The sequence below is a fragment of the Anabas testudineus genome, chromosome 13 (genome assembly GCF_900324465.2).
Source record: "Anabas testudineus chromosome 13, fAnaTes1.2, whole genome shotgun sequence".
Taxonomy (NCBI): domain Eukaryota; kingdom Metazoa; phylum Chordata; class Actinopteri; order Anabantiformes; family Anabantidae; genus Anabas; species Anabas testudineus.
The window spans coordinates 22578982-22599023 of NC_046622.1; the positions used below are offsets into that span (position 1 = coordinate 22578982).

The 20042-nt window shown below is 38.4% G+C and overlaps 1 protein-coding gene and 1 non-coding gene across 2 annotated transcripts; one reads left to right on the top strand and one right to left on the bottom strand.

Annotated features, from left to right (window-relative positions):
* Positions 1-2783: 2783 nt before the first annotated feature.
* On the bottom strand, positions 2784-2855 carry trnap-cgg. The gene has a single exon. It is a non-coding gene; the product is annotated as a tRNA-Pro (tRNA).
* Positions 2856-12837: 9982 nt separating this feature from the next.
* ca4b (carbonic anhydrase IV b) lies at positions 12838-17892 on the top strand. The gene is made up of 8 exons (XM_026364854.1): positions 12838-12898; positions 13179-13223; positions 13313-13477; positions 14771-14916; positions 15013-15105; positions 15710-15776; positions 16033-16196; positions 17707-17892. Exons 1-8 carry the CDS (start codon positions 12838-12840, stop codon positions 17890-17892), a joined length of 927 nt encoding a protein of 308 aa, XP_026220639.1.
* The last annotated feature ends 2150 nt before the right edge of the window (positions 17893-20042 follow it).

Below are 20042 nucleotides of genomic sequence, written 5' to 3' on the forward strand. Positions count from 1 at the left end.
GTTACGTACGAGGAATTCAGTTGATAAGAGGGAGACATCCTAGTGTCCATCACACCTAAGATTATGTCAAACACACTCTGGCATGCTCAGGACAGATTAATACTTTACATCATCAGATTATTGCCTTAAGTCGGACGAATGGTGGGAACAATGTAACAACGTCGACTTTCGCGCTACAGTTCCAGTTCCCAGGTTTTTTGGAAGACACCCAAGCATTCTAAGGAGCTTGGCATTAAGACACAATGATAAGCCGAAATCTCAGAGCAGCTAATGCAGTTGGATGTGTGATAGAGCAATTTCTCACAGCGAAGGAAGGAAAATCGGCAGGAATTTTCCATATCATCTGCAAGTTTGTGACGTGAGAATATGCCAACTAATTGTACCTACTATTATTGGTTGGGTGCTTCCACATACTGTACAAACTTTCAATGAAGTAGGAAATTAAAGACTAACAGTGTGTCTTTGTTGGTAGTTCATGTTTGTTACTTTATTCTGTCCAAATCAGATTTTATAAAAGCATAAAAAGAAAGACAGTGTTCCTCCATGTGGAGAACCATGTGCACATTCATCATGAGAAGTTACATTTTAAATTGAGTAAATACACATTGTCATGCATAGTCAATGTACATTTAACACAATGAGGAGCAACCATCACGACTGCTAGCTGCTTAATATTTCTTCTTAAAATTGAAAAAGTACAATATCCTTTTCTTAGGTTCACACAAGCAAAGGCTTGACTTTCCCAGTGAACCCACTTATGTAGTTTTGGGACTTCCCCACGGGGTCGTGAGATGAATTGAAAAGGTTGTGAGATAATGAATAGGATCAGAAAGAAGAAAAGACATATTCTTTGCTGCACAGTATAGCCTTCTGTTTTCTTCTACTCTTTCTGTTCTTCCTGAGAACGACTAAATGATTTCACATCTGTAGTCTGCAAATATTAGTAGTCACGTATCACACAGTTACTTATGCCTGTTACTGTTTGTGAATTCATAAAGAGTAGTGTTTTTTCTACTTTAATGTGGAAGATCCTGAGTGGCCTGCACAAAGGAGAACTGTAATAAGTTCACTAGTGCTTTAACTTACTGAGTAGGAGTAAATTACTGCAACAGTAGCTAAATCCTAAAGCCTTTCCACAGAGTGATGAAGTATTCAAATTTGTATATGGTATTTATTAGAACAACAAGGCTGAAGTTTCTCTATCTATCCACCTATATTTCTATGGCATGTTCTTTTTCGATGTACAGATCTGCAGGCTGGCATTTCTCATTTCACAGTGCTACCAACTTTCTGGTATGCAAATGTAGGGCCTGTGTAAAATCATGCTCATTAACATCAGAGGGATGGTGGGTGGTGGTTGGCAGTGTTGGGTTTCCTCTGGACTGGAAATGGAACAGGAACTTCAGGCAGAAAGACAGAAAGAGACGAAAGCAGTTCAGTGGGACCTCATCCGTTTTCTGTTACTCACTAAAATAGCAGCTGCCAGTTCTTCTGTTTGTATTAACCCTGCTGAGCTTTATCTACTAGTAGGCTTAGATACAGTATGACTAGATAATATTTTACATTTAACATATACCTATTTATCATTGTGTCCATGCTACTGAAAATGAACCATGTTGTTAATTTAGTATATCATTCCCATTGTTTTTAATATTAGAAAGGGTTTGGGTTAGAGGAGCTTACATCTATGCTGGCAGCTGCATGAGGCTGTACCTACTGTCAGCACAGTGTGGCCTCAGCAATAAGGCTTCCTCTCCTGTAACTGCTGTTGCTATATAAGTTTTATCAACATTAACAGATGGTTACTTCCGATGTATTGATGTGTATGCAGCATAACTGTTATTTTAATGGCTTTATATTCAGATAGGTACTTTAAAATATCTTTGTGTTGAGAGTGATAACAGCTCAAAACACCTGAAACATGATTAGGGGCCACATAAGCACAGAGAGTGGATACCTGAACTGACTCCAGCAGAACCAGACAGAACCCATAGGTTCAGCAGAAATTTAGAAATCATGTTTGTGTTTGGGAGACTGACGTTCCAACCTGAAGGTCTCCACAGAGTAAAACATGAGGGACAAATAACAGTACAATTCTACTTTTCTATTAAGGCCATACTACATTTGAAGTCGAGGCTTTTTGTTGTTGTTTTACTTTCTTGCCTAAACTGCATTAAGCTGGTGATACTTACACAGCAGGATCTTTTTTACAGTACCTTGTACATCAGTACTGCATCTGAACACTCTGTCATGAGCGTCCACCACCTCATAATTTAATCCTGCTCAGGTTGTTGTGCCCAGCGTTAATCCACGTCTGCATGCAAATAGCTGGGCAAATAGCTATGTCCTGAATATTTCTACTCCACAGCATTTCAGAATGACAATGTCAGATACAGTTGTTAATTGGTAACTTTTGCATACAAACATATGGAGAACGTTTGCTCCTGAAATATGCTGCTGTATGTATTTACGACATGACTTACTTTTAATCACTGCTCTGTTTTAAAGTTCTATTTCTCCAAGTCCATTTAAATTTGAATTGCAAAGTGGTGTTTAAAGATATGAGCTTGTTAGCAAGCAACTATGAAGCACTTTAAAAATGTTCAATATTAGATAAATGTAGACAATGAAAATATTTTAATTATTGACCCACTTGGAGAAATTGTGGTGCTACTATGGGGTTTTAGAGTCTTGTCCAGGGAACACTTCAACAAGTAGCCAGGAATCAAACCTCAGGGTTTGTAGGTGACTGCTCTACCACCTGAGCTGCTGCTACCAAACGAGGGCTCGTCCGGGATTTGAACCCGGGACCTCTCACACCCGAAGCGAGAATCATACCCCTAGACCAACGAGCCAGTTGATGTGATCTGATTATTTATATCGTAACCAGCTTAAAATATTTACGTCACAATCACAAACACAACTTTATGAAAAGGTCACTGGGAAATAAATGGCAACATGAAATGAAAACAGACTTTTATAATATAAGAATAAGCTGAAAGTATACCTACCATTTTTATCTTGTCACTGCATATGCAACGTGTCTCTACATGTGAAATAATTACTATTACCATCTATCCATTACCTATACTGCCAGGTACACCCTGGACATATTATGGTCTATCACAGGGCTGACATGCAGAGACAGACAGTCATATATGATCACATTCACACCTAGAGTCAACTAAGAGTCACTAAATATTGTGTTGCATGTCCCAGATGAAAGGCACAGGGACGGTGTGGAGATTACCTTCTCCGAGGACTCTTTTTACATATGAATAAAATCTCTGACATGTATCTTCACATCACTGTTTTCAACGGTGCTTGTGCTTGTTTTGTCAGACCACCAGCTTCAATTCCGTGTTTCTTGTTCGGGAATTTTTATGACAAAATACTCAAAACAAAAGCTATAAAAAAGACAGGTGGACAAATGAGGAGACAGTGTGCTGTGCAGTGTAAAAGAGACCACACCTCACCTAACCTAAATCATAAAGTACCTGAATGGCAGCAGGTGAGGGCCCCGCCCAAGACGCACCCCCAGTATCATCAACATCAGTAAACATAAAAATGGGCATGGTCTGGTAGAAAGAGTTTGTCATGTCGATAAGATAGAGCACTGAGAAGATACAGCACTAAATCAAAAACAATCAGTACACTTGACCCAGTGTGTGACCTGACATTTGCACAGTACCACCATGGAAGGAAGTTCCTTTTCCACGGGAGAGATAATCTTATAACCACAGAACGTAACTGTCTGTGTGCAGCGGTAAACATTTGTAGATATGATGTACAAGCATGGCAGCAGCAGTAATACTGCTGTGCAGAGGGCATCATGTCTGCTGCAAACAGACTGCCTTCATCCTAATGCAGATATTGTCTACAACTATAAATACCGTGTTTCCCCCAAATTACCTAGAACCTCTCACAAAAAAACAAACAAAACGAAACAGAAACTCTTACATAATCCTATATAACATAACTTAATGTAATCCTAGATTTATTTTTGACACTGTAGCCAAAACACACTCAAAAGCAACCATCTCTTTGCTCTTTGACCTTTATGGTGCAGGATTTGCATCAAAATAGATAGTGGGAACAAAATCACCTCAGTTCCTGTTTCTTCTGCGTGACCAGCTGACTGGAACCAGTCTTACCTGTCTTAAAATGGAAGATTATATGAGTTGAATCATTACCTATGATGGTGTTGGTGATTAAACCTACTGTGAGCATCACTGATTCTTTAGTTATCATCTTGAGATGAACATATATTACCAACTGAATATTGGTAATATATTACTTAAATATGACAAGCTTTAAAATAACTATGGCTAAACCTTTACTTAAAAATTTCCTACATAGAGGTTTGTTAATAAGAAACCATGTGATGACCCAGTCTTTTAATAATTATCGACCAGTCTTTAAGTTGTTCCTCAGCTTTCATTCCATAGTAACCCCTCTCCCTCTTCAGGTCCTGTCACTCCACTAAGTGGTAAATAATCTTCTTTTCAATGTGGTTTCAGATTCCACCTCAACTGGAAAATAAATGTTATGTGTCTGGCCAGGTGGTGGTGTGTTTCAAGTGATAAAATCACATCAGCATTTTTTCATGTGAACTATTGACATATCAATAATAAACTCTTTTTACTACTTGCATGTTTAGATTTTTTCTTTCTTGTATACGTTGTATGCGTTTGATGTTGTATTGTTTTCTGCATACATAATTACTCTTTGCACTCAATAAAGATATTGTTCTATTTGCTGATTAATAAATATACCTCCTGTAAAATCAAATATTTATTACCTGGTGTTTGCCATTAATAATTGTGCATTTTGTCATTTATAGTGCTACTTGTCTTCAGAATAGTAATAAAATAATAATGTGGAACAAATGTGACAGACATTTCATGCTGATAGTGAAAAATTACAATACAAACTTCCTGAGCTGGAAGTTATTCCATCATCACATAAAGTAATGGGTTTCACAAATGTAATAAATCAATTAGATACTGACGAAGCACGTGTCAGTATTCTATTATCAGTCATCACATGGCGCAGTATTACGACACTTGAGCCACAGGTCGCTTTTGAAAGTCTCCAATCTGAAAAAAAAAAGAGGTCACCTCATTTCAATGCTGAACGAGCCAAGGTCAAAGACACATGTGATAAGTCAGTACAGATAAGAATGTAAAAAAAATAAATAAATACCTGCACTCAGGACGTATGTAACTGCATTTGCAACATCTATTGCTTGCAAAGGCTGGAAGAATTTTTATGGTTCAGCTACATTTGTATACTAGCAATCACATCAGCAATACTACTGATGAATGTACGAATAATTTGCTGTATGCACCTTGATGTCAGAGACTATAGCAGCAGCTTTTTCAGGATCATACCTGTAAAGCAGCTGGGCCATGTGAAATACAAAGGGCAAATGGAAAAGAACTGAAAAAGAACGGATCATATGAAATTAAAAACCATAGTGCTAAGAATACAAATGTGAATGACCCCATTGCCTCAAGTAAAGATGAATCTAGTCAAACAAAACAGCACAGAAAACTGTACTGATGGTAAAAAAAGAACCACAAACCAACATGAAAACATCATCCTGACAGTGAAATATGGTGGAGGAGGCACCATGATTTGGGTCTGCTTTGCTGTCCTGAGTTTATGTAGATGTAGGCATCCTATAGAATAATGTCAGGGTGTCTGCCTGCAAGCTGAAGCTCAGAAGAAGCTGAATGAAGTAAATCTATCACAGAGACACTTTTGGAGAGTCCAGATCTCAACCCAACAGAGATGCTGTGGAATGACATGAAGAGAGACGTTCACACCACACGTCCTAAGAATAAATCTGAGCTAAAGCAGATCTGTGAGGAAAAATGGTCCAAAACCTCTTCTAGACATTGTGCAGGTCTAATGCAGCCTGTTTGAGGTTATTGCTGCCAAAGGTAAAGGTACTCTGTATGTTTATTTAGTGTGTTTTGGAGACTGTATGTTATAGAGCCACTGCCTTTTAGTAATTCTTTTTTGTATTATTCTGCAGCCTCACCACACACGGTTTACCTTATACTGCCTAAAGAATTATAACACAGTAGCCAATTATCAATAACTATACTTCTGTAATGATGTAAGTAATTAAATTAATCTGATCTGGACCTAAAATGAAGCTTAATTTTGGAATTGAGCAAAAAATTCAGGAAAAAAACAAAAAAACAAGACTGTTCAAACTGTGCTTTTAGGGCATCAGACAAACAGTGAACCCTACAGTGGCTCTGACATGAGTCTTCACACAGTTCTTGTCTCCGTCACAGCATACTTAGTGGAAACGGAACAATACAAGGTCCTGACATGCTGTAACAAAAGATGAACAGTTGGAGTTGTAGGAACTGTTAACAAGTCAACTCCAGCATTCACCAATCAAACAATAACCAAGTAGTAAAATCTACAAGTCTGAAAAAGTGAAGTCTGAAAAATCCCCAAAATAAATTGTCTGTACACTGAAAGACACATTAGACCAATCAGGGACCCATTAAAAACGCAATTAGGTCTAATACTCCAATACTTCTATTTATCAAATAATCAATCGTAAAAGTAGTTTTTATGACTTGTTTCTGTAAAGTTTACTATTTCACAAATCATTTCCACATTTGCTAATTATTTTGGTTAATTGAATCAAAACATTGACATTTTTTGTCAGGTTATTCTTGGAACATTATTTTTTGTCAAATATTTCTTCTGTCTTTGGATTGTGGGGAGAAACCAGAGTACCTGGACAAAACCCATGCAGGGACTGAAACAGTCCAAGTTCAAGTATGTGGGTTGGGAGTATTGTCAATTATATTTAGTCAATTATTTTATTATTATTATTATTTAGTTAACAGAACGACTTTAGGTTTCAGATTGTCATGAGAAACAGGTTCATTTGAACACCTTATTTTGAGCTTCGGGAGATTCTTATTCTATCAAGAACATAATTGTCAGCACATATTAACTATGTTACTACTACTGTGTCTAATATGTAACACTTCAAACTGTTTAATTAGCTCTGTTTCATCATCAGTTAATCTTAAATGTGTTGGCCTGATTTATCAACATGAATGAGTGTACAGTATAATATACACTTTGATTGTATGATTAGGAACTATTTGCTTGTTACACTATACAAAGTCCATGTAATAAAAATGGACTTGATGGTCCTGGACTCTGCATCTTGGATGAAAAAGTACTGCATTAACACACAAGATATTCTGTTATCATACACATAAAAACACACAAATACCAACACGCTGTGATCTCAGGGATGTGCAGAAAAACGGATCAGTGATTGGCAGACTGTTCTGGATCAGGAAATTCTAGTCTGCTCAAGCATTTGCTAAATGACATGTACAGTGATCATGAACAGCACAATTCAATGCAACACAATTCCTACAATAGAAACACTACGCTCCTGAGCTCTACGCTCGGCTGGTTAGTGTAGGGGTAAGAACCACAGTCTCATGTTTGAATCCCAGCTGTGGCCCACCTCCAGTAGGGGTCCTTAGGTAAGACCTCCTTACGCCTACCCTTGTAAGTCACTTTGGATAAAAGCGTCTGCCAAATGACTATATGTAAATGTACATCCAGCATGTTCTTCCAGCCACTGGTTTTGCCACTTCTTGATCTGGATGAGTGAAGCCAGCGTTGTGATGCACACATCCACTTTGTGTTGCTCTTTGATGCCAGAGAACATGAACAGAATCTTATTATTCGTATTTTTCACTAAGGCAATTATTAACTATTATTGAGCCTTTGTTCTGGTTTCAACTTCTTCTGTGTAAAGATTTAATTCTTCTCTTTGTCCTTGTGATGGTAAAACCACTACAGTATGTGTGTGTGTGTGTGTTTGTTTTTAATGTGTGAACACATGATGGAGATTTTTCACAGGTTTATGACAAACAAACAAGGAACAGTGAAAATAAATATCTTTGCAGTGGAATAGCACTTCTTCTTTTCTCGTAAAGGTTAATGTTTCCTTTATTTATAAACGGGTTGGTTTTCAGCTGTAAACCACTCAGCAGCAGGTTTATTCTCATCACTGTCAGGATGATGAGTTCAAAGACAGCTTCACAGGGAATATCCACCACCTGTCCACCTGCTCATGCTTCTTGATGAGCAAATGTAACTAAAGCTCTGTCGAAACAGTAACGTTAGCGAAGTAACGGCAATTTACAAGTAACGTAAGGAGACATCAAGGATAGAAAATACTTCGAGGTGAAGTAATTGTAACGTTACTTCACATTAGTGATTAAATAAGTACTAAATGTCGCCCCCACCATTGACAGCTGGCGTTGAAATATTGTTCAGAATGCACCCAAATTATTTGATTTGTATTATCTTATCTTATTTATCTCTACTCAAACTTCTACTGATATTTAAAATGTGAATAGCTCTCCGTTAGAACTGGTTTTGCTTTGGCTAACTATAGTTTTTATTCCCCAAAGTACAGAAACTAGCAAACGCTGGCTAACGCCGCCTTTGAACTTCAGATCAAACCTGTAATTTGTCGCTGTCCCTGGCTCAGTCCACCACTCTGTCCCTCCAGGTTTCCATTACATCTGGCAATACTCCGAGAAGTTCCTGTTTCGGGAGATCAGCACCGACACTGGCACCAGAGCCGAGCCGGAGCCCTGAAGTCGGACACTCGTGAACGTAGCAGAATGGGAATGGTTCTCTTCCGTTTACGTCGTGCTGCATTCACGGCAACGGGGAAATGCACACTTCACAGTGATAGTACAAATTGGGACAAGTTAGATGAAATGGATTGGACATGAATTATACTGGTGTGTGAATGTACACACACAGGTAGGTCCTGCTGCTCATTCTGCTTGTCTGGTGTCCACCTGTGGCAAAGGGGACCTGTTGGACATATTGGACAGACACACACATGTGCATAACATTTTCACAATTTTCATTCCCTGTCCTGACGGAAACCAAAACATGACGTCCAGACAACTCTCTGCAGATCTCCTCAGTAACATTTTATGATGAGGCACGCTGAGGGATGAATGCAGTAAAATAGAGACAGGCTAAGTTCTTAAAGAAATCCTGAAGCACAGTTTTAGCAGTCTTTGGGCTACTAAACCCATATCTGTCTGCCTTTTTAAAAATTAAAATTTGCCTCCTTATGATTAAGTCCTCATACTTGGGAACAGCTGCAACACTCCCCAGGAACATCTATATAAATGGTATCAATTAAAACTACAATATGCTACTTTTGGCCATAAAGCTGCTGCTTCCTGCATCACTACACCCGTCTACACTCCACCCAGCTCTGCAGGTACCAGTATGATGATATTAAAGTAAATGTGACCAGCCTCTGACTGGTTTAAAGTGTCTCCACTGTAGACTGGTGAAAGTCTTTGAAATCACTTTGTAACCTTTTCCAGCTTTATTGTGATTTAATTATTGATCTTAGATCTTATAAAAGCTCACATAAGTATATTCTTCTGTGTGGAGCAAACTCAAAAAGTTTTAATGTTTTTTTCACTCGCACTGTGAAAGTTTTATGGTTGTTCTCAATAAAGTCGTGAAAGACCAGATGTTTTTGTGTTATTACTTTAGACACATCATATCTGTTAATACTCTTGACTTAGATGAAGATCAGATCACGTTTTATGACAAATGAATGTGGAAAACCATGAATTTCCAAAAGGTTCACATACTTTCACTACAGTTAATGTTCAAATGCTTCAGTGCTGGACAGGATTCTGACTCTTAGTGGAATTTCGTTAGCATTTTGTCATGAACACAAAACTACAATATTATATTTTTCAGATTCCCAAAAAGGAAACAGTCCTAAAAACTTTATTTCATTTCACTTCATTTGCATTTACAGTAAAGTTGCAAAGTGCTGTGGTCTACTTAGTCATTAATATGACTAAGTAGACCACAGCATGGCCTGCAGACATGCTTCTTGAATGTATTGGTTGAATGTATTGTTCATAACTCTCAAGACAAACAATGCAGATGAAGAAACTGATAAAAATGTGCAATTTCCTCTGACCTAAAAAACTATTTTTAAAATAATATATATTATTTTAAATTGTTATATTAAAATATATATTATACTGTAGAGAAGGTGCTACCATGAGTGTACCAGAGAGTGATGTTTGAACCACGAGATGAAGTATTTTGACTGTTTTATAACACACCAAAGAAAAATGACTTATTGCCTCCCTAGGTAATGTTCTTTTTTGCTGATGTATTGGCTTTTATATGACTATAATAAGTACATGTTGAAACTGTCTTTGCTCCCACCAGTCAACAGCTTAACACGATAACTTTGACATAAAGTCATTTAAAAATGTCAACAAAACAATATTCAAAGTGATATAATATCTGCTCATTTCATTCAATCAGGACAGTATATGAACTGTGATCATAAATTACCTTCATACTCCATAAATATATTTGTGATAATAGCTTGATAGGAAGAGGTCATATTTACAGAAGAGTAAAGAATGAGTTTTGTGGGTCTAGTGAATTTATGATTGGAGGAATTGGACAGTATTACAACTTTCTGGATTCACATTATCACAGAAGCACTGTACAGAAAAAAAAGTGAAGTTAAACATTCTAAAAAAAATCCACATAATTCTGAAAATATAAAAATAGTTCAGCCCTAACAAATCCTTTACACAAACTTTAATCATTTGCTTGTTTTTGAACCACAGGTTTTCAAATTTTAAAACGAGTACTGGGAACCAATATGAAAACATCATTCCAGCAGTCATGTATGGTGGAGGGAGCATCCTGATTTTGGGCTACTTAAACCTGTGGACCTGGACAGTTTGTCATGGTGTAAGGAAAAATGAAATCCCAAGTATATCGATGTATTATAATGACCATGAACAGCAGTTAAGTAAATTTGCCACTTTTTGCAATGGCCCAGTCAGAGCCCAGACCTCCACCCAACAGAGATGCTGTAGAATGACACGAAGAGAGACATTCACACCACACGTACTGAGAATGTTGTCAGAGCTGAAGCTGTGAGGTTCAAAACCTCTCCTGAACATTGTGCAGGTCTAAGCCGCAGCTACAGGAAGTGCTTACTTGCCGCCAAATGCGGTTCAACCAGCCTTGTTCCACTTAGTTTTTCACCGTCATCACTTTGCATGCTTAATGGTTGGTGAATGGTGAATATCAGAAATAATTCACTTACTTTTTCCCTCCACTGCATATGTTTTTGCTCAGTGTTTGTTACTGTAACCATGACCTATAGAGCTGATTAGTAGGTGGAGTAGGGCCCTAACTGATAGCCTTTAAATGGGCTGATAACATCCAAAACACGTGTGATAATAGTCCCTGAGGAACCCACTTCCACCATGATTACCGGCTCAGATAGTGTTCTCCAGTCTTTACTCTTATTATCATTTTTGTCTCATCTGTCCTAATTGCTTTGTCCAGAAGTGTACAAGTTTTTATAACCTTCGACATACTGGCCTTCCTGTTTTTAGGCTGAATGGTGGTTAATGTTTTGTATGTACTACTCTTGATTGGTGATTTTTACACAAATGTACAGGATGTAGCCACCGTCTGGAGATCATTCTCAATCTAAACAATGGTTGTAAATGTTTTGTTTTTTTAATTAACCAGGAATTCATAGTTAAGGTTTACCTTTTTCTGTCGATTTGGTGAAATAAACAGTTGTGGGAAAGCATAGGCATAGTAGTCAACATCAGTCAAACACAGTAATAAAGTCTGAATAGATGAAGAGCAGAATCCAAAAAGGTATGCAGAGGATCAATACACAGTGGAACAGGCAGATAAGGACGTCTGCAGGGCGATGGCAAGGACACGCAGCACAGTAGGAGTTATATGCTGGTATAAGATGTGTGCAAAGGAAGACATTTAGGGCACAGGTGAGAGAAGTGGTCAGGTTAGCTAGTGGAAAGGTTACAGTGATGCGTGAGAAAGACAGGACAGAGTCTGGAATGACAAGATTGTTAGTGCATGGCAGACAAATGAGGCTGGGTAAATACTGAATGTAATAAATGACAGGAAACAATAAAACTGAGAATAGACAGAATGAGATCATGACATCCACCACAGTATTTTTTTTTTTTTTTTTTTTTTTTTTTTGCTCCAGTGCTGTTAAATATTCCTCAGCTCCTTGTGGATTTGGCCACACCTAAAGTTTTTACTATGTCTCTGAATGGACTTGATTTAGTTTTTCAGTCTAATGATGACTTGCTTCACTTGTGGCCACAGACATCTCTTTGGACTTTGAACTGACAACAACAGATTCCAAATGCAAATTATCCACTTGACATCAACTCCAGACCTTTTATCTGCTTACTTCTAAATGAACTGAAGAGGGAATAACACACTTGGCCACGAAACAGCTGAGCAGCCAACTGTTGAATTACTTTTAAGGTTGGATTATAATTCCTACACGGTTTATACATTATTTAGACTTTAAATTAAAGTGATGTGTTAAAAGGTCAAAGCAGCAATACCACCCTATAAAACTACTCCACTACAGTCCTGAGTGCAGAATGTTATAGGAGTATTAGCTGTTCAATTATTGCCATTTTCAGATAACTCTGCTTAGAGTTACCGGATGATGCTGACAAACATTGTGAGTAAGGGTCCATTCATTATCTTCCTTCAGATATGAATGTTTGCTTTGTTGCAGAAATCACAAGTCATAAAACCAAAGCATGCAATGTGGGCGGCATTGCAAGGAGGACCTACCTGTCTTATATCAGGGACATCGAACCTGGTTAAACTCTGTGACTGGAATCATCTTCCAAAGCGTTCAGTGCTGCAGAGTTGAATAGATACGGCACAATCACAATGCTACTGGGACCTGCTTTGATTTTGTTCGCATCCTCCATGAAGATTGCCTCAGGGGCAGGTATGATCTCTAAGGGGTAAAAACTAAAAACAACTAAAAATTGAAAAATATATTCTGAAAACCATATAGACTGAAGTTTTTTTGTTTCTGATTAAGTTGCATAATTTTGAGTATGATTTGATTGATGGAAAAAGTGTTTGGGCTTAAAAAGAAGACTTTTCAAATGGTTGTTTCTCATAATTCGCCCTGGAGAGAAATAATTCTCAGCTGCATGCTTGCATTTGTTTAAGCTGTGTTTTACTTTCTACTAAATTGTATGTAATTGTTAAACCTGTTGTAGAATGGTGCTACCAGTCCCAAGTTACGTGCAATCACACCTGCAAAGGTAAACCTAAAGACAAGCCATTTACCATTTAGTTAAAAAAAGGCAACATGTACTATCACAGTTACTTTTTCATACTCTTGCCTTCAAAGGTCCAGAGGCATGGGGAGATGTTTCTCATCACTGCAATGCCCAAGCTCAGTCTCCTATCAATATTGTTACGAAGAAAGTCCTGCCAGATGAACATCTTACTCCTTTTCAATTCATTGGATATCAAGAGACTTTTCATGGTACTCTCATAAACAACGGGCACACTGGTGAGTCTTTGTGATAACTGGTGTTTTTAATGCAAAAGAAGACAATGAGTCCATGTGCTAGTGTCTGAGTGACAGAAATGAGCTGGACTAACATTAAGTGGCTGTAAGGCCTTTAACTCAGCAAAATCCAGATGTTTTACTTTACCTGGATTTGCCAGATGTTGTTCACCTGAAATAGTTCTTCAGTTCTTTTTGACAGTTTACTGGTTGTTTAACACTGTGGAGTTGTTAAATCACTGATGTCTTCAGGGTCTCTGATGTTATATGTCAGGTCATCGTCTCACACAATCACCATAGTATGTTAGCTTAGGTTAGGGTCACATGTGTCAAAGTGTGAACAGCAGTTAAACTGCCTGGGGAGGGATGCCAGTATTGTATCATAGATGGCTGAGAGGAGGAACTTTAGGCCCCCCTTTTCCATTAAGTGGCCATTATTCCAGTTTGACATATGCAGCCTCCTTTGAGAAAGAAAGAAATCAGTAGTAGTCCCACATGGGACCATTGAATTTAGTCTATACCAAGCATTTTGTGTTGTCATTAACTCCTGGAAGGCCTCCTCACAGGAGCAATGATAGCGGTTCAAACCAGAAGCACCTTGAGAAGTCCTCCATATAGGTCATTTGTCCCAACCCACTCATACAAACTATATGAGCATCTGCTGTAAGAGCACCCCCATGAACGGAGCCAGACATCTCTTGAAACTGCAGCCTTTTTGACATCAGACAACAAAACGTTAGCTGCCATCTCATACAATGGCATCAAAATAGCAATGTAACATTTATTTTTACCCTAAACTGTCCAAAAATGCAGGACAACTGTTTAAACAAAGCCATTTGGTTGGGATTAGGCACAAAGAGGTCAGGTTTAGGCACTAAATATTAGTAAAATGCTGAAATGTTCACTGCAGCCACTAGATTTTGTTAAACAGCACAGTACAGTATATCAATTATGTACATATTGGTCCCCCGGAATTCTTGAACAAAAGCAATCTAGCATTTATCACTGTTGGTGGAGTCACACTTTATGAACTGTCTGTGATAAAACGTCTGACCTGTAAAAGGATCTCAGAAATATTTACAACCTGGGAACATTTACAGTACCACACCTGGAGCTGGCTGTGAGTGACAGCCAATTATGGCTTTCAGACCTGTCAAAAAAATGAGTATGTGTGTGTGGTGGGGTGCTTTTACATGTCTCTGCCCAGGGGCCCACCTTCCAGGTTTGAGCTGTCTCCAGATACAATTGTCCCATGCTACACTGTTTAAACCATATTTTTTCAATATACTTTTCTAGTTCAACTGGATTTGCCCTCCAGTATAAAGATCGAAGGAGGAAATCTGGCCGGACCATACAAGGCGATGCAGCTTCACCTGCACTGGGGCAAAGAAGGAGGGCCGGGCTCTGAACACACGATCGATGGAGAACAGTTTCCAATGGAGGTATGAAACACGGAGAGGGACGTGTGTTCAGTGAAAACCTTTAGTAAATTCATTAACAGTTACAAAAACTAACACAACTTTTTATGCCATCTGCAGATGCATATTGTTCACATAAAAGAAGAATACAGCTCTTTATCTCAGGCTGTAACAGACCAGGCAGGTGTGGCTGTTCTTGGATTTTTCTTTGAGGTAAAATATATTTGAATGTCTTGTTAAGAACATATAAGAAAATTGCTGTTTTGGACTTGGTTCAGTAAATTCATAGATTTTTTTGGACTAAAAATAGTTCAACAACACAAAGAGTGTAAAATAAAAGCATTTACTGGAATCATCAGTTTATAAGTAACCTTATGAAAAGACATTTGTGATGTTGTCATAACTGATAAAACAATGTTTTTATTTGGCAAGAACCCTCTTAAAATCTTTGTAGATCCAGCATTACAGAAATAAAACCTTTATAGGTTAGTGTTGGAAACCAAGTCTATATTCCAGTGTATTTTATTGCATAAAAGTACTGAAGGTTTAGGACAGTGACATAAACCCTTCACTAAACTTTATTGTTTGAAAGTTTTTTCAAAGCAATGTCCCATTGTCACGACACACAATGCATCATTCAGACGCCTCAGTAGGTTATAATGGTTTCAGGGACTGCGCTCTTCCTCACCTAGCAGTGCAGTGAAAAACAGCCCCCGTGTCTGAACATCCAGCAGCAGTATGAGGCAAACCATTCAAAGTACATTATTCACAAATGTTATTTCAGCTTGATAAATAACATTTTATTCTTTCATTCCAGGAATCAGATTCTGCAAATAAGAAATTTGATCCCCTCATAAATGCTCTGAAAAATATCACACTAGCCCGTAAGTAATATCTGTTGGTACATGGAGAGAGGAAATTATAATGATAATCTTTCTAATCTTTCTGCCACATTGTGTGTTCAGTCCTAAATGTGCTGCTTATTGTTCAGTAATAGGTTAAAGTTCATTGTTCTGAGATAACACAGCATCATAAAACACCTACACACCATTAATAAATGATCAGGTCACCTTTGACCTATTTGTTGTCCAACAATAGTCTTTCATACTTAATTGTCTGATTAATATCTTATTTAACCAGCCGTCAACACGACAGTGAGCGGTGTATCGCTGGACATGTTCATTCTTCCTCAAGAGAATATGACCAAGTACTATCGCTATGATGGCTCCCTCACTACACCTGACTGTGATGAAGCTGTCGTCTGGAGTCTGTTTGAAGACCGTATTCATCTCAGCAGGGAACAGGTACTTATTTTCACCATATCCCATCACACAGCCACAGGAGGAAATTAGACCTACATCAACTGCAGTGCTACACTTGAAGATTATTAAACTTGATTAGTAAATGTTGGCGCTCTCATTTATTTTAAGTTTACAATTAAGACTACCTGAAGTGGTAGGTCATATGCGGAATAAGTTAGTAATTTATTTATTTAATAAATGTTTAATATTTAATGATAAATTATTTATCATTAATTAATAGAAAATAATCCAGATCATCAGAATCAAAGAGCAAACAGACACAGAGACTAGTTGGAGAACACAGTGAGGCATCTAGCTCAGAATGCCCCTCAAGAGATAGAGACCAAAAACAGAGCAAAAAGAGAGGGAATACATTATATTCATTCACATAGCTAATAGTTCACTATTTCAGACTCAGATGTGATGGCATGCCAATGTTGTAGGTATTTACAACTTGTGTCTGCTGCCCCCAAGTGGAAAAAAACAAGACATTAGATGTAAGATGCAGAAATAGTTACTGACTGTTTGACCATCAAGGGGCAGATTACATGTTGTTAACACAACATAGACACATTATCACATTCTAAAGTTTTTTGTGTTACCAAACGGTAGATACACCCAGCAGACAGTGAGTAAGTTAGCATTAATTTAGAAACATATAGATATATATAGATTACAGAAGCTTTAAAGGATAAGTTCACCTTTTGTCAAGTCAAACAAGCCCTCATGAACAGGCTTTTCTTTGGTCTGTAGATTTGGGAGATGTCTCCTGTCAGAGACCATTGCCTGCAAAACACTATACTTTTACAGCACATTTTTCAAATGGTAACATACTTCAAAACAGTTAAAATGTCATCAGAACAGAATTCAATTCAGTTAATTAAGAACCAAATCACAACAAAAGTCATCTCACAGCACCTCACAGAATAAAACTATATAGAATTAAACAGAAATCCCGACAACCCCACTTAAGCAGCACTCAGAGACAGTGGGGAGGAAAACTCCCCTTATAGGATGAAACCTCCAATCTCCAGCCTGCAGCCTCCAGGAGAGAGAAAAGAACAGCAGGTAACAAAAAAAACAACAACAACGACAAGCAGGAAAAACACTGGGCAGGTGGGAAGAGCCATTAACTGCACTCTGGAAATTAGAAATACAGCTCACAGGCTGGGGATACTTGCTTAAAAGGTACAGAGAGAGGGAGACAGAGAGGAAGAAGCACATCCTCAGCAGAGATAAAACACAAAACTGCTATTGAGTTTAGGGACACAATGATGTGTTGAATCATGGACTCTCTTTGAGAGAGGCCGGTTGAAGGGTGCAGCCAAACCTGCAGCGTACAACAGAATCCATAAATGCATATGAAGCAAGTTGCTACATTGCTGATTCATCCTTGTCATAATATATAATGCAATTAAAGCAATTTATTCATGCTTTTTTTTTAATATTTCATCTTATCCCTGTGACGGCTACATTTTCACCTGATCATTGTGATTTCATCTTCTTGTTACAGCTAACTGCGTTCTCCCAGCTTCAGTTTGCTAATGGAAGTCCAATGGTCAAAACGAACAGACCAGTGCAGCCTGTGAATGAAAGGCAGGTGTACCACTCCGGGGGCCATGTTGCCCTGGTCAGCACTGTGTTATTCATCCTGTCTACTCTGCTATCCAGTGCATTGACCCTGCACACGACAGGATGAAAGCTCTGTCTTATTTACACAAGAAATAAATACAGCTGTCTGTGTCCACTGATGATTGTTAAGTGCAAGAAATACGTGTGTGTGTGTGTGTGTGTGTGTGTGTGTGTGTGTGTGTGTGTGTGTGTGTGTGTGTGTGTGTGTGTGTATAAATCTGCTGTATGCACAGTGTGATTTCACATGAAAACTTGTGTCTTTACTGTGTATTGAGTATGAATTCTCCATTCAAGCTGTAGATTCTCTATTTAAGCTGTTCAGCCTCCTGTTTTTTACTTGCAAAGATGTCTTTTCCTAACTGGTCTAACTGTATCAGTCAGAGTTGGATCTACTGTCTCCATCTGCACTGTAAAAATAACTACTTATAGTCTAGTAAGTGATGAACTAAAGACTATTGTTACAACATTAGATTGATTCAAACTAAATTGATGAATGTTAATTGATCAATGTTGCTTTTATTTGTTTTTTAAATTTAATTCAAATTTAAACCCACACACAACAATTAACAATTATTAATGAAAACTGGTGTTGATCCAAATAAAAGAGTATTTCTGCTCAAACTGCTTTTGAAAATATTCTCCACGTCTGACGTACCGGCTATAGCTGGATTTTGTCTGTGTCACCTCCACTGACATCCACAACGTGGCAGCACCGACAAGTTGGTGAGTGACTGTTCAGGTAGTTGCAAACTGTTAATACTGTACAGTAGTTTTGTATAGATATCCTTAGAGCTTTTATTTCTATCTTTAGGAGTCCAGGGGAAGTTTCAGCTCTTATTTTGACTTCCTAACAAAGCCACAGTCGTGATGTAATAAGAAAGCTAGACATGTGTTTAGAGTGTCCAAAAACAGGAATGGGGCCTTTTTGCGGTGCACCATATATATGTGAGTCTTCAGCTGCTGTCGAACATGGTTCATATTAATGCTTATTTCTAACTGAACAATTGCAATGTAATTGTGGCTCCAGAGCTCTCATCATGCAGCAGCAGCAGAAGAAGAAGAGTTTCCTGTCACTTCAATAATCGTAGGTTAAACTTTATCATTCAGCAACCTGGCAGGATAATACCTACTGGTGTCAGTAGATGCCTGTGTGTTGTTATCACCCTGACGCTATCTATATCACCCTAAGTACTCGAGGAGATCACTCTGGATATAATCCCATGATGCACAGGAATAGATGTGTGATGCATGCACAGCCTCTAGCGCAACAGTGCTGAGCTAGTCTGCAAGATGCACAGTCATGATTGCCTGCTGCAGAGGTTCAGTCCTTGTTTTCTTCAAAAAGACCTAAAACACACATTTACAGAACCCTCAGTGTGAACGTGCATGTGAGATTTGACAGAAACAAGGTTTTTATGTCTGGATCCTTGTAGCAAATGAGGGTTTTTCTCAATCCCTGCATTTGCAACCCGATTAGTTTGATCTGCTACTTTCCTGTCTACAGCACTACAGTCTGTCTTTTTTTTTCTCATAAGCACATCTTTTGTCAGTTTGAGTACACCGCCCATCCCCCACTTCCTCTTAGTTCACTTGGTGTGACTCTGAGGTTTGGGTTGTCGTGACAACGGAGGACACAGGCAGTGTTCTACTCTATTTGTGAAGTTTCTGTTGTTGCAAGCATATTGCACATTTGCTGCTGGGATAGGGAAGAGAGTCGCAGCACCATCCCCCACCCACACCTTGTCAGACTCAAGCAGGCGTGAAGGAGTTCTCAGAAATATAAAAGAGATATGGAGCTCTTCCTGTAGGCAGTGTAGAAGATTTTAGACTATCAGGCCTGATTATTATGACTCCACATAAAAAACATCTCCAGCATCTCTACAAACTTTACAGTCTGTCTGTTAAGAGCCTTCGATTGGATATCAAAGTACGCCTCAGTGCTGCATCTGTAAAAGTATTGTGCCCTGAGATAATTGATACTCTTCAACATAAATTATTAGTGGGATCAATATCTATCTGCTTTAGTGTCTGACGTCTTTTCAAAGAGCAGGTGCTGCTCTGTAACTCTCTCGGTGTATGTCCTTAAAAGGGATGAGCTCATGCTTGGCAGCGGTGGTGCAGTCTTCATGGGCGGGGGCTTTGAATGTATGTGTGCGTGTGCGTGCGTGCACAGATGTGGAAAGTAACTAAGTAGACTTCCTAAAATTTAAGTGAAAC